The sequence below is a fragment of the Hyperolius riggenbachi genome, chromosome 8 (genome assembly GCF_040937935.1).
Source record: "Hyperolius riggenbachi isolate aHypRig1 chromosome 8, aHypRig1.pri, whole genome shotgun sequence".
Lineage (NCBI taxonomy): Eukaryota > Metazoa > Chordata > Amphibia > Anura > Hyperoliidae > Hyperolius > Hyperolius riggenbachi.
In genome coordinates, this window is record NC_090653.1 from 70,839,921 (window position 1) to 70,861,359 (window position 21,439).

At 44.9% G+C, this 21,439-nt stretch overlaps 2 protein-coding genes across 11 annotated transcripts in view; one reads left to right on the forward strand and one right to left on the reverse strand.

The window, feature by feature from the left end:
* The window catches only part of EHD2 (EH domain containing 2), a 75,505-nt gene extending 64,432 nt beyond the window's left edge, over positions 1–11,073 (forward strand). The window contains exons 4-5 of the mRNA XM_068250666.1: positions 4,295–4,459; positions 7,874–11,073. Coding sequence (XP_068106767.1) covers positions 4,295–4,459; positions 7,874–8,410 — 702 coding nt within the window. The 3' untranslated portion in view covers positions 8,411–11,073. The remainder of the gene's footprint in view (positions 1–4,294; positions 4,460–7,873) is intronic.
* The window catches only part of LOC137528903 (calpain-1 catalytic subunit-like), a 266,591-nt gene that overhangs the window by 190,840 nt on the left and 54,312 nt on the right, over positions 1–21,439 (reverse strand). Inside the window, exon 3 of one of the 10 annotated variants that reach the window (XM_068250658.1) lies at positions 9,670–9,742. The exons of the other annotated variants lie outside the window; for them this stretch is intronic. The gene's annotated coding sequence lies outside the window, so the exon portion shown is untranslated. The remainder of the gene's footprint in view (positions 1–9,669; positions 9,743–21,439) is intronic. 10 annotated transcript variants of the gene reach the window in all.

A 21,439-nucleotide genomic window follows, 5' to 3' on the forward strand; every position in this document is an offset into this window, starting at 1 on the left:
ATGTCCCCAATATAAGTAGCCAGGTGTATATATGTCCCCAATATAAGTAGCCAGGGGTATATGTCCCCAGAATATGTAGCCAGTTGCCCCCCCCCCGCCCCCAGTGGGAGCGCAGAGAAGAGGGAGAGCTGTGGACACAGCGGTGGGGAAGGGGGGGAAAGTCCGTCCCCCCCTTCCCTCACCTGGTCTAATCTGGTCTAGACTAGACCAGATTAGCAGAGCACAGATCTGTCTACTCCGCGCGAATGGAGTAAGTGTTCTGCCACCCGCCCGCCGCTCATATCTGCAGGGGGAGCGAGAGAGAGGGTGAGCCCTATGGTGAGGGAAGGGGGGGGGGAGACATCCCCCCTTCCCCACCGTTGTGTTCACAGCTCTCGCTCTTCTCTGCGTTCCCGCTGGGAGGAAAATAAATAAATAAACACAGGTCACGGCTGGGCACCCCTAGGGACCCAGCGCCCGGGGGCACGTGTCTTACCCCGCCCACCCCAAGCTACGCCCCTGTGGAAGGGTGCTGGAGTAAGGGCAGCCAGCCCTGGAGCAGCAGAATATTCAAAAGATTCCTCCGCACACCTTCTAAATAATAAAATCAATTAATGTTTATTGATTCATCGTAGAAAAATAGGAAAAATAGAACAGCATGCAAGCTGACGCGTTTCTGACCCTTCCGTGTCCTTAGTCGTCCTTAGTTGAGCTACGACAAAGGAACCGGAAGGGTCAGAAACGCGTCAGCTTGCATGCTGTTCTATTTTTGCTTTTTTTTCTACGATGATTCAATAAACATTTATTGATTTTACTATATGGAAGGTGTGCGAAAGAATCTTTTGAACACTCTATTTAGTCATTAGCACTCATCAGGCAATGTCTATGGGCAACTCACTGCACTCAGACCAAAGGGGGCTGAATAATCATTCACACCCCACTTTGCAGTTATTGATTTGTAAAAAAAATGTTTGTAGTCATGTATGATTCTCGTTCCACTGCTAACTAGTTCCTGAACCGTTCGCCGGCGAACATCTATGAATCCCTGGGGGGTTTGCTACTTCCGGGTCGCAATGACCCGGAGTAGTACGCCTGCGCTGCCCGGCGAAGCGCGTCCTAGATCGCGCTCCTGTTGCCTTTCGCGCTCCTGTTGCCTTTCAAATGCTTGTGCCAAGTGCTACCAAGTGCCTGGCTGGTGCAGGGGGACCGATGACAGTAAGTGAATTCACCGCCTTCAGCCTCTCATAGAAAAAGGGGCCTAATGGGGAACTGGGTGTAGATATCCTCCTACCAGATCTGTGACCTTATTCTTACCTTGTCACCCCTAGCTGAATAAAATGATTCTGTATTGCCTTCTGCTCATAGCATGTTGACCTGCGTGCTTGGAGTCCCAGTCATTCTCATGCATGTTTATGCTGGATCTATTTAAGGTGTAAGGCATATTTGTCTTGCTGTTTAGGGCTTGCAGAAGTTTGTGTTTAGGGTCTCCTACAGGTCAGGGTATTAGAATAGTTATTTTGCGTGACATAAAACACAGGAAAAAGATGTAGAATTTATGATCTGAGACTTTTACAGTTCACAGTGTGACAAGACTCCTAGAAGCAATAAATCATTACAAGGATGTCTATGATCTCGCCCCATGAGCTGGATTGGAACGCTGAGATGTGGGTCTTCCTGCCTTAAAGTATTATGTCAGCTATCAATTTGTGAAATCTAAAAAAAAAGCAACAAAAAACATAAAATAAATAAGCAGCATCACAAGGCGTCACAAGACCTCTGGACAAACTATTTAAAGTTGACCTGAGCTCTGAAGGACACAGGGAAAACAGAGAAATGCATTTGTATGTATTTATAATTCCCACTTATCTGTGATTATTCACAAGCGTAAGCTAATGACTCTGTTGGCTGCCTCAGCAGAACAGCAAATTTGTAAACACAGGATGTTAACCCTATGTCTGCTTCCATGAAAGCAGGACGCAGACACACTTCAGCATGGTGCTGCCAGCAGTACTATTTGAAGAGACCAGTCAATTCTGCCTCTTGAAACATACAGGTCAAAATGTAATATTGAATAAAAGTAAAAGGTACTCATAGCAATTTTGGGAGCCAATCAACCAAGAGACAGATCTCTCTGATCGGAGAGAGATCTGTTGGCCACCATAAACTGCAGGACAATTCCTGATCGATTTTAGCATGATATCTGCCTCCCGACGCAGTTCCATCGCCTCGCCACCCTCACGTCCCCCCAAATATTAGATGGATCCCCCCCCCCCCCAGTGCCCGTGCATACTACTTTACACCTGTCTGCTGTCCCCTGAGTGTCTGCACACTTCTTCCTCATTGGCGCCCCACGTGGCTGCCGGTTTATTGCACATAGGGTGCCTGTGTGAAGTCACACACGATCCCCACATGCAATACTTTGGTGACCACGTGGGGCACCAATGAGGAAGAAGAGTGCAGACAAAGCGTGGGGAAGCGTAACACAGGTAAAGTATTAATGCACGGGCTCTAGGGAGGTCCACCTAACATTTGGGGGAATCGGCAGGAGGTTTCCGGATGGTCGTTCGGCAGCCAAGTCAAGAGATGTATGGCGGTGTATGAATTGTTTTCTGAGAAGAGATGTCGCATGCAGTTAAAAAGACTATAAAAAGGACTGGGAATGGTGTGCTGCTTATTCCACAGCTGAAAGTCATACGCTATAGTGGCTGGGAAGAGCGCTGTCTTATCTCTTATCTGATGGTTCCTGTCACATCTGAAAGAGATAAGTGTGTCTGTGTCACTACTGGTGTCAGTCCCAGAGGAAGCGCCCAGCTTTTCAGTCATCCTGTCCCCTTGAAGTGTAAGATGTCCCACGCTCCCGCCCTCTCGGCCTTCCTACCATTCTCTCTATTGATGTTGCCGTCTCTGGTACTTGCTGCCAACTCCTGGTGAATGCTCCAGGCTTCCTCAACAGGAAGACCACAGGATGCTGACGGACTAAGAGTGACGCGAAATGCTCAAAGACACTATAAGTGCTAGCCTTGCCATTTATTCTTGGCCTTGTCTGTGCCAAGTATTATGTCTTGCCATTGAAAGAATGAGGACAATAAACAGGGATGTGGGAGGCAACTGATAATGACCCTTGTGGCTCATTGCATTAAAACCTCCTACAGACAGGTGGCTGTAACTCCCACTGTACTAATAACATTGCAGACCACAATAAAAAGTGTTCATTATGTGATATTGTTCAAGGCTAATAAGTGCCTGGCCTCACTCCACACCCTAAGGCTGGAGAAGCCAATGTCTGGTGCTTCTAATTGGTTTCATTGGTCCTTAGCGATTAGTACTCTGGCATACCAGTTCATTTTTCTGCACTCACCCATTAATCATACAATCTTGATTGTACAATCTTACCACAATTAATTGGAAAACAAAAGTTTAAGGGAACCTTAACTGAGAGGGATATGGATGTTTCCTTAAAAGGTACATACACACATCGGATTTTCGCAAACGACCAGTCGTTTGGACTTCCAAACAACCGGTCATTTGGACATCAAATCGGGCATGTGTACAGTCTGTCGTTCAGCTGATAAGTCTGGACTTGAGCGATCAGCTTGGCACAGGATCAGCAGCAGAGTCGGGCAACTGGTATTATTTTAAAAGGAAAAATCCATATTCTTCTCAGTTTAGGTTCCCTTTAAAGAGAGCCTGAGGTGGGCTCATGAAATAAAAAAATAAAAAAGTAGGCTTCTTTATCCGGGGGCTGAGCGGATCAAGTAGCTTCAAATACCCCTGATCCCTGCTGCTCCTGTGGGCAGCAATGGCCCACTTTCACTTTCGTGACCTCTGGGTCACGACGCTGGAAAGAGAGATTCATTCTCTCACCAGCAAGCAGGGAGCTGGGGGAGTGGCAGGAGGCATGGCTAGGGAGAGAGGAAGACACTGTACAAATGCCTCTGGCGGGCATTTCTGTGTTTACCTCCGGGATGGCGACAAACAAATGTCGCCAATCTTGGGGGGGGGAGGGGGGCTAAAGCGCGGTGGTGGTGGTGCACCTCTGATAAGGGGGTTTATCCTTCAGATCCAGTGTTTTTGTGGCTACACTTATGGGTGGGGAGATTATGATGGTCACACTTGTTCTATGACCTTTGCATGATGGACCCCGGCTTTGGAGGCCAACAGGAGTAGGCAAGGGATAGGGTGTGAACACTGGGGGACCCGATGATTTGTAGTTAGTTACACCCCTGCATCTGCAGATATTAGAAGAAGCAATGTGGATTTATAAAACAAAAAAACTTTATTGTTAATGGTCATTGTGTTTTTGTGTAAACCACAGGTCCACGCTCACATTATAAGCTACCTGAAGAAGGAGATGCCATCGGTCTTCCGTAAAGGAAACAAGAAGAAGCAGCTGATTGCCGAGTTACCCGTTATTTATGCCAAAATCCAGCTGGAGCATCACATCTCACCAGGAGATTTCCCGGATTGCGCCAAAATGCAGGTAACACACACAGATGGCTTACTTTGAAAATATGTATATGGCGTCTCTGCACCAGGTAGTGAGGCGCATGACGGCTCTCCCTGCTGCCGCTAAATTCCCAGGTAGCATTAAATACTATTCCCCCTCCAAGTTTTCGCAACTTGGAGGGAGATGCAATTCAAGGTCTGGCAAATTACCATTACGTGGGGCATTGCTGCTATGATGGCGCAGAACTAACCTGCTGTGTTGAAAATGTCATTATGAGTAACGTCTGTTACTTTAAAGAGGCACCGTAATGATGACTAATAGAACATACTACATTATTCAGGATACCCAATTTAGGCTTCTATTACACTGCAAATTCCAATTCAGAATCAGAATCACTTTATTTCGCCAAGTACAACGGGGGTTGTACCCGGAATTATTTTTGGCACATACAGGGTCGGTGATGGTACAGCAAAACACAAGCAGTAATGTACATTACATTTAGTAGTGAGTACACAGTGCATGGAACACAATACCTAGTTACATAGTTCCCGAGAAGACATCCAGTGCTATCTGAGTGGAGCGCTACCTTCTCTACAGTACTCAACAGCTCTTCAGCTAATTGGATGCCCCCCCCCAGGATTCCTGGAAAAGAAGCGTAGAGAGATATAGAGAATAGAAGCTTACAAGTGGACCCAGGGGAAGGACTGGAGGGGGTAATCCGCTGCCGTATAGGCATTTAAACGCTTCTGCAGCGATACTTGAATCAGATGCCCCCCCAGTCCAACCCTGGGGAAGAGAGAGAGATGCGAGAGAAGATGCAAGAGAAAAGGAAGGAAGATAAGATGAGAAAGTGAGGACAGAGCAGCGAGAGAGGAGGAGAGGAGAGAGATAGTCCCTGGGCATTGCCGCAGCTGGCTAGTGGCCTGGTAAACAAGTCCCAATGGCTGACCGAGGGGAGAGATAGTCCCTGGGCACTGCTGCAGCTGGCTAGTGGCCTGGTAAAAAAAAGTCCCAATGGTTTTCCGTGCAGCTGATGTACTACAATGGGGCTGCAGGCACAGTGGTGGTGGAGTGCAGGATCACGGGTACCTTGTTGACCCTGTGGTGGAGAGGCTCTGGCAGCGGAGAAGGAGAGCATGGGTCTAATGGCTGCTGGGGCAGTGTGACTGGCATCCCGAGGTTGCTACAGTGTCTGGTGGCTGAAAAGGCAGCATGGCCAGTGACCTGATGGCTGGTGCGGCCCTCACTCAGACCCAGGAGCTATCCATGGCTGAGGCTCCACGTGGCTTTGGTTGGCTGGGGAGTGGCGGCAGAGAAGCTGCGTGGGTTGTCTCCCGGGGCTCCATGCTGCTCTAATCGGCGGCTCCTGCTGCAGCTGTCGCCTCCCTCCATGTGACATCCTGGTCTCCTCGGCAGCGGCTCAGCATCAGCTGTACGCGGTGGCCGGAACAGCCGAGAGTGGCGTCATCTGTGCAGGCCATGTACCATAGGCCCGCACCACGTGGAACACTGACCTCTGGGTCGGCAGCTCTCCCTTGAGCCTGCGTCACTGAAGCCTCTGTCGTGGCGGTGGCTGAAGGGGCTGGCTCGGGGCAGCGACGACGGTGCCTGTGTGAAGCCGGGCGCGCCCGACCAGCAGGGTGGCCGGTGGCCTGCACAGCGTCGTCCTCCGGAACTGGATGGCTGGAACATGCTGGAGGCCATCAATGCCGTGATGGGATCAGCGCAGGTGGTCCGGGGCAGCGGCAACGGATCAGCGCTGCCTCTCCATGCCTACGCACATGCGAACAGCTGATCCTCTCGCCGGCCCCGAACAGCTGATCCTCTCGCCGGCCCCAAACAGCTGATCTCTCTCGCCGGCCTCGAACAGCTGATCTCTCTCGCCGGCCCCGACAGCTGATCCTCTCGCCGCCGTCATATGCCGGAACCCGTGGCTGAACCAGAGCCAGGCTGGCAGTGCCCATGTCCTCCGCCTCCTACCTCAGAAAGAGGTGGAAACACAGAGGTGAGTGGAGGAGAGAGAGAGAGATTAAAAAGCAGAAAAGGCCGGAGCCCTGTGGCCAAGGCGTCCGAGTTCGGCGCCATCTTGGTTCCAATTTCTGATTCCGATTTTCACCGGATGCTGGCAACACAAGAAGAAAAATGCAGCATGCAGAACTTTTTTAGGACTCCTTTACACTACATGCAATTCCAATTTTGATGCCATTTTACATACGATTCCGATTTTTGATGCAATTAAAAAAAAAAAAAATAGTCCTGGATGATGCATTTTATTCTGTGGTTTCCTCCTTTCTAGCATCCAGTGAAAATCGGAATTCATAATCAGAATTGTAAATCGGAATTGCAAATTGGATTTAAAATGTGCAGGGGGCCTGAACTGCAAGTAAAATCGCATCAAAATCGGAAATCTGAATCGCATGTAGTGTAAAAGAAGCCTTAGGGAGATAGGAGAGAGCGCACTCAATGTCAAGTCTCAATGGCCTCGATTCATAGAGCACAGTGCGGTAAATGTAAAATGCTCGGTAAATCACCGCATTCTGCATTTTAGACTTTTGTGTGCTAATTCATAAAAATGTTCACAGGTGTTGTAAAAGTTCGGTAATTTACTGGCTTCAATAGACAAACTCTGTGCAGTGAGGGATTTACAATAGTAAGAAGCATCCCGACATTCCTTTAGATGTACATGTTTTTTATACTGTTTGGTATACTGCCTCTACTCCCTCTGAATCGGTCCATTATTCTTTCTTAACATGTTATTTATTTGCCACAGCTTAGATGAACTTCCAAGAAACTTTACAGATACCATTCTTAGGTGATTACCCCACTAGTTCCTCAGCATTTTCAAACAGGAACCTAAGGAGTTAACGGCCGACCGGCCACAGGGGAAGCCTCTTTTGTTCGGGATTTCTCTGCTCGCTGCCGGGGGGTAGAAAAGCTAGACCCACCGGAGAAGCCTGTGGGTCCTATCGCATCAGAAAACGGGCAAAGTATCTCTGTATCAGTGGTGAGGGGAAGATGGATGGATGTAGGGAAATGTAAAAGGTCCACATGTCTCTATCTTGCCAGAAATAAAGCCCATTGACAAGACGAGACACATAACATTTATATTGCATGTTTCTCCTGGCGGACTCAAATCGCTTGAACTGCAGCCACTAGGGTGTGCTCAGTAGGCAGTAGCAGTGTTAGGGAGACTAGCCTAAGGTCTCCTTACTGAATAGGTGCAGGCTTACTGAAAAGGAAGTGCCAAGATTCAAACCCAGGTATCCTGTGTCAGAAGCAGAGCCCTTCTGACACAGTAGACCAGGATATAGAATAAACCACAAATATCAGAGGTGCAAGTAATAACGTGTAGAACACATATAAGTGACATTGGCATGTAAAGTATGATAACAATCATACAACAGTTTTAACTATTAATTTGCAATTGCACTTTTTTCCCTTCAACAGGAGCAGCTAATGATTCACGACTTCACAAAATTCCACTCATTGAAGCTCAATATGATTGACGTTCTAGATGAGATGATGACCAATGATATTGCCAAACTCATGCCACTGCTGAAGCAGGAAGACCTGGACACCACTGACAACGTGGTACAAGGAGGAGCCTTTGATGGGACTCATAATGGTCCCTTTATTGAAGGCTGCATTGATGGAATTTTTGAAGGCCTTGATGATGAAGAATGGGTGGTTACCAAAGATAAACCAAAATACGACGAAATCTTTTTCAACTTGGCCCCCACTGATGGAAAACTAAACGGCACTAAAGCCAAGAACTGGATGATTACCACTAAGTTGCCCAATTCTGTTCTAGGCAAGATATGGAAGCTCTCTGATGTTGACAGAGATGGTATGCTGGATGATGAGGAGTTTGCCTTGGCAAGTCATTTAATTGAAGTCAAACTGGATGGGCATGGCCTACCCTCAGAATTGCCCGTGCACCTGGTCCCACCATCCAAAAGGCGACAGAAAGGTTCAGCTGAATAGATCCATCAAATCACGCTCAAGTGATCTTGTTTGGCCTTCAACCATCCCTTTGTTGACAGTGTTAAATCCAACTTCTTGTGCGCTCACAAATATGGCGTTATGTTGCCGGGACAAGTTGGCAAGAATATTGTTACTAACACAAGCAATTTTTTCTTCCAAGTACACCATGTCTGCTTGAATACTACAAATATATTTTGCCTTGATTAACTTTAGAAGCTCAGAGCTCCACCTACGACTGACAGGAATAGTCTTCCAGGGAAGACACACCAAGAAACTCATTCCAATGATATATGAATAAGGGTCCCTAATACACAAAATGTCAACAACTTTATATAACACCGACTGGAGTTTAAACCCTTAACTGTGAAATTCTAACACCATTGTATTAACCTCTGCAATTCTTCAAGCCTGAGTTGTCTATTATATACCATGCTCCATAATCCATGTTAGAATCATATCATGGCTGTTTATATTGTCTGCTTTTTTCACTGAATGGAAGTAGAACTGTAGATCACATCTGTGTCATATTGCTTTAATAAACTGCATGCTGTTGCTTATACAATATCAGAAGGAGGGACAAAGCAGATGTTTTTGCCACTGTTACGGTGCAGAACTGCACTGAAGAAGTTATCAGAACTTTCGGTCCTGGCTGGTAGTATTGCTGACTTTTTGTATAAGGTAAGCAGGGGGAGGCGCCATCATTGGACTCTAGTCCATTCTAGAATTAGAGTTAGGATAGGGTTATCAGTTAGGTAAAAAAAAAAGCTACTGTGTTTGGTTTGGGTTGACTATACACTGGGATGTAAGTTATGACTAGTACACACAATGCATTTTTCCATCAAATAGACGGACGAATCGATTATTTCTGACAGGTCCAATCTAATTTCCGATAATTTTTCTGATCACTTCTGTACAAAATCAATCAGAAAAACGATCGGAAATCAAATCGGACTTGTCAGAAATAATCAATTCAGCTGTCAATCTGATGGAAAACTGCATTGTGTGTACTAGGCATTAGGCTTAGGTTTAATTTTGAGGGATGTTTGGGTGAAGGGTTAGATTAATGTTAGGCATTAGGGGGTAGAAGATTTGAAGTTAGGCACAAGGTGAAAGTTAGGGCAGTTAGGGAGTAGCAATAATCATGGGATTAGATTAATGGAAGGCATGGGGTAGAGGGTCAGGTTAGAGTTATGTATGGGGGGAGGGGGCTATGAGGTAGGACAGGTGCCCAGAAATTCTGGATATCAGGGTTATGTTGCCTTCTAAGATATCCTCCTGTGCTCAACTTAGTGTTGAAAGCAAACTCATGCCATTGCCAGCAGAGAACCTGTCCTGCAGCCAAAGAAAATATAAAAAAAAATAGAAAAAGAGTAATACTATAAAAAGGGATTAAAGAAGGTGATATACTAAAAACATTTCAAGTTCATCTGCAGTTTGTATATATATTTGTCCCTCATAATGTACGGTAGGTCATTGTTGTATATCACAAACCGACACCTTATATGACTGCAGGCTTAGTTCTGGGGTATTCTGCTGCGGAATATGGAAGAAGAGAGACTTCATGATTTAGAAGGAGATCTTACCCGTGAACTCACTGACCATAATAATGATTATATAGCCCTTCATATATCAGGCTAACAGTGATTGTTCTTCAAAAGGATCCTGCACTGGATCACTGTAAGAAGGCTTTTTGTTGTTTTCAGCCCCTTACACACTCCTAGGAGTTCTATTTCCCCATGAGCTTGCTGGGCAATCTGTAATAGTAAATGGTGGTAACACTGCTTTGTATAAAGCTCCCTGCTGCCAGTCACCAGTGGAGCTCTAGATTCCCAGAGGATCCCCAAAGCCAGTTGTAAATTTGATCTGCCCCTCACCTTCACCACATGATCACCGTCAGGTCACTGCACTGGTGCAAAAGCCAGTCTATGTAATTCTAAGTTCTCCTGAGCCTTGAGAGAGCCTTATTAGTAAGAGGTAAAAGTGCTACTGTGGTGGCAAGGGTGCACTATATGTAGTCTTTCCCCAGCAGGTCCACAATCAGCTTCATCCAAATTCAGTATTTCAATACAAGAAGGCACTGTAGTTTACCAAGTGGCTTCTTGTATCTCCTGGGAGTCTCCAATAAGCTGTTCCCCATAAAGGATTGTTAAGTCTGTTCCCTGTAATAATGAACGTATTGCAATCTCGTTGGTGGAGGCCCCAGTATTCTATCCATTCAAATTATTTATAATAAACCTGGTGAGTGTGGCATAGCAGCTGAACAGAACTGTGAACACGGATAGCAGTATCTTATAACCAAAGCCCCAGAGAGACACAAGAAGCCAGCAAGTGATTCACTTTACCAGCAGTAAACAATTAACTCAAACACTGAAGTGACAATTAAGTGATGAGCTAATTGTATCGATAGTCCTATTCCTACATAGGGTTTTCTTGGAAATTGGTAGTCTTATTATGTGTAATATCTAAAGGTTAAAAATGTACATTTAAAGTTTTACTGTCTTGGGTGAATTTTTTTTTCCTTTTTCAGCTCACACACAGACAAATCTTGATTTTTTTTTTAATCTGTTCCTTGCACTCAGCAGTGTTTTTCACCTAAATAGGAATTTTATTAGCTCTAATTAGTTATTAAGCCTCATACACACGCGCAACAGCCTTCTTTTATGCAGCACAATTATCAAACAACTTTTGTTGTGAAACAAGTTGAAACAACCAAAAGTTGCTTGCTATTGTTCACACAACTGATAAGACTGATAAGACGTCAATCCAATGGTTGGATTGACTTCTTATGAATCTCATCAGTTGTGTGAACAATAGCAAGCAACTTTTTTTGGTTTCAACTTGTGTCACAACAAAGGTTGTTTGATAATTGTGCTGCATAAAAGTCCGCTGTTGAGCGTGTGTATTGGGATTTAGGGGGACAGTCCAATCATAAAGATACTGACATTTAGGGCTTGATTCACAAAAGAGTGCTAATTATTAGCACGGCCGTTTTCGCGCGAAAACTCTAAAATTCGCGCGAAAACGGCCGTGCTAATAATTAGCACTTTTGCGAATTTTCGCACGCAATTAAACTTTTTTGCGCGCAAACGTGATTTTTTTGCGCGAAATTGATATAGTTTTCACACGAAAATTCACGTTTGCGCGCGAAAACGTTTAACTGCACGCGGAAAATCACGAGCGTGCGAAAACGGCCATGCTAACAGTTAGCACTCTTTCGTGAATCAAGCCCTTAGAGTATTTGGACGATTTGCAATTAACATTTTCTCCTGAGTTTCCTCCTAGGTGATTTTTTCAAACATGTCAATAAAATGCCTTTAAAGGGACCCTGAGCAGACGCTGCGAGTATGCATACAAGCATACCGACGTCTATTTGGTAAAGAGTGTACACTCACTGGCCCCTTATCAAAGCATTCCTGCTCCTGTAAATGACATTGTACTCGGCGACTCTGAACTAAAGTCGCACTGTGGCTCCCACTGCGGGTCCTCATTGCGCATGCGCAGGCTTCCTGGCTTTTTCCTCCCCTCCGCGTGTGAAACACATAATGACATGCGGCAGAGGGAGGGGAAAGGAGCCTGTAAGCCTGCGCATGCGCAGAGAGGACCCGCAGGCTTCCTATTCCGGGTCACAGCACAACTTTAGTTCAGTCGCCGAGTACAATGTCATTTATAGCGGCCAGCCCAGGAGCAGGAGCGCTCTTTGAGAAGGGGCCGGTGAATGTTTGCTCTTTACCAAATAGACGTGGGTGTGCTTATGTGCATACCCACAGCGTCTGCTCAGCGTACCTTTAAAACCCTAAACAAGCAAGAAAACATTCAGAATAATTTTGACAGTAGTTTTTCAATTACAAGGTGCAGAAAAATTATATTAAATAGAAGATGAAAAATTATCTCCCAGGAGGAAAAGTGATTTGCATATGGGCCCTGGATTGTTAACATTTAAAGCAAGAAAACTAATCCCTGCCTAGTTCTCAGTAGAATTGGGACTTATCTCATCATGTTACTGGTTAGCTAACTTTTAAGGGACTACTTTAGGGGGGTAGGGAGAAAAAGAGTTGAACTTACCCGGAGCTTCTAATGGTCCCCCGCAGCCACTCACCGATGGTCCCGCCTCCGGTTCACTTTTGTAATTTCCGACTGTAAAGTCAGAAAACCACAGCGCCTGTGTGGCTGTGTCTTCAATACCGCTGATATCACCAGGAACGTACTGTGCAGACGCAGACTGTACTGGGCCTGTGCAATACACTCCTGGTGATGTCAGCAGGAGCGAGGGCGCAGCTGCGCAGGCGCAGTGGTTTTCCGGATATTCCTGAAGTGAACCGGAGGCGGGACCCGAGCATCAGTGAGTGGCTGCGCAGGCACAGGACGTCTGCAGGGGACCATTAGAAGCCCCCCTACTCTTTTCCCCCTACCTCCCTACAGTAGTCGTTTAAGTTCATCTTTACGGCGACACTAAGGACGAAAAAAGGGTAAAGTTTGATACTTACTCCAAAGGCTTTCCATGACCTCCTCGACCCCACTGCTGCTCCCTGGTACCGTCTCCTCTTCATACCTGTACTCTATGCCCACCAGCGGCTTCGTGCTACTTTGCAGGCATGGCCGTCATGCTCGTACATGGAAGGGGGAACGGCCACAAGAACATAGCAAACAAGCTCTTGACTGATATGTTCAGAGGGACCCTGCATGGAAACTGTGGACTATCTGGGGGCTTCCCTCTACTGAGGTCTATATCAACCTTTTATTTTATTTTTTAGGTCCTTACAGGTTCACTTTAAGCAAACCCTTTGTAAAGAGCTGAAAATAGCTTATGGGGACTTTTTAAATACATCTGATATCATGCCTTTAAATCAGTCTGTAAAATGCACATTTGACTACTATATAATACTGGTGCTTACAAAATAAGTATGCCCACTATTGGACATTAATATATATATGGAAGAATATATATTACTGAGCTAAGCAGTAAATCTGAAATATAAATAAATGAAGTGTTTATATATTGACATTTGTCTGGCATGTTATTTTTTTTGTGTCACAATCAGCTGAGATCAGCTTTTGGAGTTTTGTATTAAGGAGCCGAGATCCATTCGCAATCGCAAAAGCGAGGCATTTTCAAAGCACACAGTGTACTGCAATGTTTATCAGAATCATTTATTTCACCAAGTACAACGGGGGTTGTACCCGGAATTATTTTTGGCACATACAGGGTCGGTGATGGTATGGTACAGCAGAATCATAGAGATACAAAAGGTCATTTCAGAGATATAGCAAAAATTACACGTTGCACATTACACAAAACTTAAGCTAGATGGGTCCGTCTGAGTGCTATGTCGAGCGGAGCTGCCTGCTAGACTCTGTGTGGCGCTCAACTGGTCTGCAGCAATATCAGACACCCCACCGCATGTCTTGGAAAATGCAGGCGGTGAGAGAGAAGGAGAGAAAAAGAAGGAGCAGGCCTGTTTTTAGGGTCGTGCGGCCCTTGCCGCCGCCCTGGGCGCTGTTGTGAGGGGGGCGCTGTAGAGGAGGAGGGAGCCGGAGCCGCGGGGAGGGCAGCCCGACCTCTCCCTCCCTCCTATCATTGAGTGACAGTTCCTTGCCTACCCCTATTTCCCTCAGGTGATCTCTACTCCCTCCACTCACAGATGCATGGAGTGGGGCAGAAGTGCCAGAACAGCCTGCCCGTCCTAGCTGTACCCCAGTGTGACATATGCAATCAGTCAGAGAAGGAGAGAAGACAATTTGAAGCCAGGGAGGCTGCTTGCATGCAATTATACTGCCCCTTTAGTCTGGAATAATGGGTGGACAGTCACTTCTATTTAAAGTGCATCCGAGGTGAAAATAAATTGTTGAGAAAAACAATTGTATCTATCATATTTCTCCTAAAAATGACTTTTCTGGATATCCCACAGTTTTATTTTATATTTAAATTTTAGTTTTTAAGTTTTTACTGCTTCATTATCTCTGCTCAATGACACCTTCATTGAAGTATGCCAGAGCTCAAATCTATGAATTATTGGCCCTTTTTATATCTTTCCTGATCTCTGAAGCAATTTACTAACAGAAAAGTGTTTTATGGCTGTAATTACTTATCAGTGAGGGTTATGCTATAGTCTGACCCAATCTGATCTGGTCCCGAGAAACTGTCACTTGCACACCTGATGTTTAGCTCTTTCAGGCAGAGAAAGGAAGAAAGGAACACAGCCTAGTTATTTGTGTGCTTGGCACTGTACATACACATGTCTATCTCATCATGTCACATGTCACCTCGGTTGTCCTTTAAAAACACCTGAATGGAGAGGAATATGGATTTGCAGAAGGAGAACAGAGGCGCCAACAGGATAAAATATGCTAAAATCTTTAAAATTTCAAGGGAGGAAGTGATGGACTTACCTCCCCGGAGCAGACATGAAATTGTCGGTTTTCAAACAGATACATTTATTCACATACTCCAAAATACAAAGCAACGCGTTTCGCAGGTATACTCCTGCTTCCTCAGGCAATAATAGGGAGGAGTACACAACAGTGTAGTCTCGTGATCACGCTAAGCGCCTCTGTCTATATGGAGGCTGACATATTTATTTTCTTTTAACCTATACCAGTTCCCCCGGCAGTCCTGCTGATCTCTTTGGATGCAGTAGTGTCTGAATCACACACACCTGAAACAAGCATGCGGCTAATCCAGCCAGACTTCAGTCAGGGCACCTTATCTGAATGCTTGTTCTGGGTCTGTGGCTAAAAGTATTAGAGGCAGAGGCTCAGAAGGACAACCAGGCAATGTGCATTGTTTAAAAGGAAATAAACATGTCAGCCTCCATCTCCCTCTCACCTCAGGTGTGCTTTAAGCTTCTGAGCGCCCATATGGAATTTCCTGTGTGCAATGACGCTCCTACATCTAAAATCCTGGTAACATGAGCAGAAGCAGTGGAGTTGGGGGGAGTTCAGCCTCGTAGACACACCAGATGATCTTCAGCCAAGGTGGTCATTTGGCACCATCTTGGCCGAGAATCCAGCATGTGTGCTACTGGATACGATGCAGTGCAGTGATCCAGCTTGGTAGATTACTAAGTGATGAGCGTCAAACAAACCTACTGAGCTTGCACTTCCCATGCCAGATACTGCTTCTCATGTGACACCCAGTTGTCCATCCTCTCCACTGAACAATATACACTGCTCAGCTATAGAGCACTCTGTACACTGCTCATTCCCCAAACAGTCAACTTATTAAAGGGGAACTGAAGATAGAGGTATACGGAGGCTGCCATATTTATTTCCTTTTAATCAATACCAGTTACCTGGCAGCCTTGCTGGTCTATTTCTCTGCAGTAGTATCTGAATAACACCAGAAACAAGCATGCAGCTAGTTGTCAGATCTGACTTTAAAGTCTGAAACACTTGATCTGCTTCATGCTTGTTCAGGGGCTATGGCTAATAGTATTAGAGTCAGAGGATCAGCAGGGCTGCCAGGCAACTGGTATTGCTTAAAAGGAAATAAATATGGCAGCCTCTGTATACCTCTTACTTCAGTTCCCCTTTAATGATCGACCAGGGATTGTTGAAGGTGAGAGTTATTGAGTGTGTGTAGGCATTCAGTTTCAGGGACTGCGAGTTGGGTTTCTGCTGCTTCCTTTCATTGCATATCCATGCAGTTCAGACGCAAGGAGGGTGGCCAGTGCACCAACCAAATCTCACTGAGAAAGATTGCAGTGGCAATCCCCCCCCCCACATGAATTTGGAAGGTAAATGCTAAGAAATAACTTTTCTAAACAAGGCAATGCAGCTCTGTGTGGGAGGATGCCAAGTTTCAGAATATGTTCCCATCAAGATGCATACTTGGCAAAAACTTCAAATCTTAAAATAATGATAGAAATATCAGAGGGCGTTACGGAGTGAACAGACGTTTTATGGGATTTTATTTTAGAGATTTACACACACAATACCTCCCCCTCAAAAACAGAATACAGTAGTTACCTAAGGGAATTTATTTTTTCTTTAATTCTGCTATGTATAGTTAATAACTTGTCTAACACGGAACTCTCTTAGCCCTGAGATTGTTATTTACTGGTACAGACAGTTCCGCCTTTCTAACTGCACCTCAGCATACATTCATTTTGAGGAATTGGTGTGAACAAGCTGGGGCATAGCAAGAGTCACAGCAGTTACTATAGGGCCCTGGAGCGTAGGGGGCCCAAGTGGAAATTGATGTGCTAACTATTGATTTTTGTGCGTTTTTTCCACCCTCTGACTTTACCTCAGTGCCCACAGACTGTATGCAGTGTACATGCCATAGGAATGTACATTGCTCAGTACACTCATATCCGGAAGGGTAGGGACAGGTGGTATTGCTGAAAAGTGCTAAAAAAAAAAATAGTAAAAAAAAAAATAGGGAAATTTATTAATAAAATAATCAAACAAATATTTACACACAAAAAATAAATAAATAAATAAACATTAGGGGAGTGATCAGACACCACCAACAGAGAGCTCTGTTGGTGGGGAGAAAAGGGAGGGGGGATCACTTGTGTGCCGAGTTGTGCAGCCCTGCAGCGAGGCCTTAAAGCTGCAGTGGCCCAATTTGAGAAAAAATATAAAAATACTATTGAAACAACTTTTTTTTTAATACTCTATATTAGTGTACACATTACCACTAGTGCTAGGGGCACTTTATTTATTCACCCAGCTCTCGCTCCCTCTATTTCTGCTTAAAAATTCATTTCTCACACAGGTCACAAATATATTTCACCTTGTCACTCACAGCATGCAGGAGACATGAGGAGAAATAGGCTAATCTGAGGTGGTAACAGGTAACTAAATGAGCTGCAATATTGCTGGAATATAACTAGCTATAACACTAGTCTGTGTTTACACTCAGACTGGTTGCCTGGCTGCCTGCTTGTGGTGATTCACTCCAGGCTGCATCCACTTTACAAGCTGCTAAGAGGGGCAGATCACTGTTTACAATTAGCATTATTAGTATCTTTCAGTCAAGAGAAGCAAAGATAATAAACACACATTGCTAGAATCTTTAACCCCTTACCACCATATCAATAAGATTATTTCAGCAAGGTGATAATTAAACTATAAACTGAGGAGTTGATAGCAACTCCCCTGTGCAGAGACATGGTCTAGCCCTCTGGGAGCCGTCAGTATTTAGATACATTTTGTATCCCAAAACTGACGGATTTTACAGCTGAGAGGAACAGCTGTGTGAGGAATCAAATTGCTCCTAGTACTTGTCCTAATGTGTGCTACAACATGCAGCATTTAAAAATAAATGCATACATCGATAGTATTCCTTTAAGGGGGGTTTAACACTGCGGTCCTCAAGAGGTTAAGTGCAAGGATGAGTCTGGGTTATGGCGATCCCCGCCCCCAGTTTCATCTCCATCCGAGTTGCTACAACTCAGAGGAGCTCATCTGACCGGCGGTGTACTAATACATACACTCAGGAATGGCTTAAGATGAAAGGGGGCCTGGCTTTAAAAAAAAAAAAAAAAAAAAGATTTGGAGGGGCCAACATCCACCAGGCCCTAGACAACTGCCTAGAACTGCCTTGTGGAGGATCCGGGTCTGCTGGGTATGGATAGCCAAGTTTCATCACAGAAGCACATTGTTTGTTTCGGATTCAGCCCTGCTAAACAGTGACAAACTGAGTAAATGACAGGTTTTTCTGCACATGGACACAGAGATTCGGATATCTGCCAATTTGCTGGGCAGTCAGAGTCACATCACACGAGTATTCTTAAAGAGAACTTGCTGAAGAACTTTCACAATCTCACCTGAGCATTTCATTATAATTATTTCAGTGGCACTCAATTTTAGAAACGAACACTGTAAAAGCCACTGAAGATCTATAAAAACATAAGACTGTCGGCAACTGCATTCCTTTGTATTAATCACAGCGTTGGATACGCTCTACAAATGCCTCAATTACCACAAAAGTGACATAGATCTGAGAAAATGCACATATGAGACAAAAGAACAGCTGCACATGGGTAACTCCTTCCTGCAGCAACTGATCTGGGATCACAACTGTATAAAATTATATACAGTCCACATTTTGGATTGTAAAACCACCTCCTCCCCCACCCCCACACACACCCCTTACACACAGCCTTCAGTAGAGCTAGGACAAGATCCTCCAGCATCCAAGGGTGAGACACCAAAGTGCGCCCCTCCATCCCTCCCACCCCAGCCGTCACACACTGATTTCTATTAGCCTAAGAGGCGCCCCAGGCTCTCCCCCAACACCTTAATCTCTAGTTATCTAGCTTTCAGTCACCTGCTATGTATCCCCTTTTCTTATTTCTCTCTGCTTCAAACACAATAGGGTAATAATAGCTGAGTGAGTTGTGCGCCCCCTTCTACAGTGCGCCCTGAGGCTGGAGCCTCTCTCGCCTCTGCCTCGGCCTGGCCCTGCCCTTCGGTATAAGGATTTATCACTTTCTGCACGCTCCTTTTACTCCACATGCCCCCAATTACCTATATGTCATGCTATGTTAAAGCAAACCTGAACTGAAAATGAAAAGTCTAAGTAAACATACAAACGTCATATTTACCTCCCTCCTGCGTCCTGTTTGTCCACTGTGATCAAGGGAATTCTCTATCCTCCATTTTGGAAATGGCCATTACCCATAACAGCTTCCGGGTCAGCACATTGTTAAACTGTAATATCGCCCACATGAGCCATAGGGAAACATGGACATTACCTGGCACATCAGTTGTCCTTAAGGTTATAACTGACAGCAACTGATATATTTCAGTTCTGACAACATTTTGTCAGAACTGGAAGGAATCGTAAGAAGAAAATGGTGAGCTTCTGAGAGGAACTGCCGATGAGGTAAGAATGTCATATTGATTTGCAGGTACATCATGTGTACATAATGTAAATAATTTTACTTGGTTCAGGTTCACTTCAACCTAAGCATAAAAATAAAGGTAGTAACATTTTTCAAACACATGGCAGCTATTGGCAGTAATTGCCTTGACATGTTTCTAGTTTACACTGGTACTGTTTTGAGCAATGTAACGGGGTGTGATCCAAAGTGTATGAATAGTTCACACCTCCTTGGATGGGCTGCATCGGATTCCATTGTGTGACAATGCAGAATATGCAGCGCCTTGTTAGCATCGCACACGTTGCAGATTTGTCAGATGCGTCTTTGCCTGTGTTACATTGCATGCCACCGCAAATGCAGTTTTTGTTTGCGTTATATGTACTTTATAATGCAATGCAATGTCCCAGTGTGATAATAGCCTGAGGCTCCAAAGTGCAGCAATTTGAATTATCTGTTAGTTTTGGAAATTCTTAGCTGGCTGCATATTGAAATTAACAGATCATTTGTAACCGCTAAAGGACTGCCTAACACAGAATGGCGGCTGGTTCACGGCTCTGTTGTTCTTCTGAAACGCATATATGCATCATCCTACCAGGAACGAGATTTGATGTGAGCTCGCACTAGCTCCCATCAGTTTATGCAGCGGGCCCCAGCGATCAGCCTGCCAGCCAATAATCGGCGCTGGCAGGCTGTTATTTTTAGTAATTATTTAGTATCTATATAGCGCTGACATCTTACGCAGCACTGTACAGAGAATAGACTTGTCACTTAACTGTCCCTCAGAGGGGCTCACAATCCAATTCCTACCATAGTCATATGTCTATGTATGTATAGTGTAGTGTTTATATCTCAGTCTAGGGCCAATTAAGGGGGAAGCCAATTAACTTATCTCTATGTTGTTGTTTTCATTCGTTGTTCATGAATAAAATAAAAAGTAAAAATAGCAACAGCAATCAGATACCACCAAAATAAAGCTCTATTTGTGAGAAGAAAAGAAGGTAAAATTAATTTGAATGCGAAGCTGTATGACTGAGCAATAAATTGTTGAAGATGTGAAGTGCCGAAATTGTAAAAAATGGCCTGGTCACTAGTGGGGGGGGGGGGGGGGGGGGGGGGGGCTGGGACACAGTATACATCTCTGGGGCTTAAGAGGTTGATTACATTACATTGCAAAAAGACAACGATCTACGTTTATGGCGATTTAAAAAAAATAATGTGAAATTTCCCTTTAGGAGTGCCATAGATGAAGGAAAGCGTAATTCAGAAATGTTTTATTCATAGAGTAAACTGACAAACCATAGAGTCTGCAACAACAGGCTTCTTAGAGCAAAGTGAAGGGGCGTGCAAGAACAAGTTTAACAACAAAGCAAAGCTATTTTTGATGTCTTCCACTTTCATTAATGCAGAAGTGCTTGATTCTCCCTGGTTGCCACCCCAAATAATGATGCTACCTGTCCAGCTGTCCAAAGATGAAGAGATGAGAACATAGGGTGAATCTGCCTATAGAAGTGTTCACCATAGTGTGAGGTAGAGATGTCACAAACATAGAATTTTCTGTTTGTGAACCGCGAACGCAAACTTCCGAAAAATGTTCGCACACAGGCGGATCTGGCGAAACATCATAGACTTCAATGGGCAGGCAAATTTTAAAACCTACAAGGACTGTTTCTGGCCACAAAAGTGATGAAAAAATTGTTTCAAGGGGTCTAACACCTGGACTGTGGCATGCCGGAGGGGGATCCATGCCAAAAGTCTCACCAAAAATTACGGAGTTGACGCAAAGTCGGGTTTTAAACCCTAAAGGGCAGGAATCACATTGCACACAGCTCTGGGTGTCAGTGGGCTGTGGAGTGTCACACACAGAGAAATGCAATAGTACTATCAGAACACAGTGAAATAATAATGCACTGGAGTGGTACTGTGCGTGTAACTGAATGAGGCAACAGAAGTAGTGTGCATACAGCTCTGTGTGTCAGTGGGCTGTGGAGTGTCACACACACAAAAAACACAGGAGACTGATGTGCTAGCCCTCAATAGGGCTGTCTGGAGTGCTTTCACAGCAAGTGAGGAACAAGAGACAGGCCTAGCTAATGCTTTCCCTACCTATCTGCAGCAATTCTGTCCCTGCTCTCACCAACAGTCAGCAGCCAGCAGAGAATTGATCCAGTATGGCCTCCGCAACTGCTTTTTGATAAGG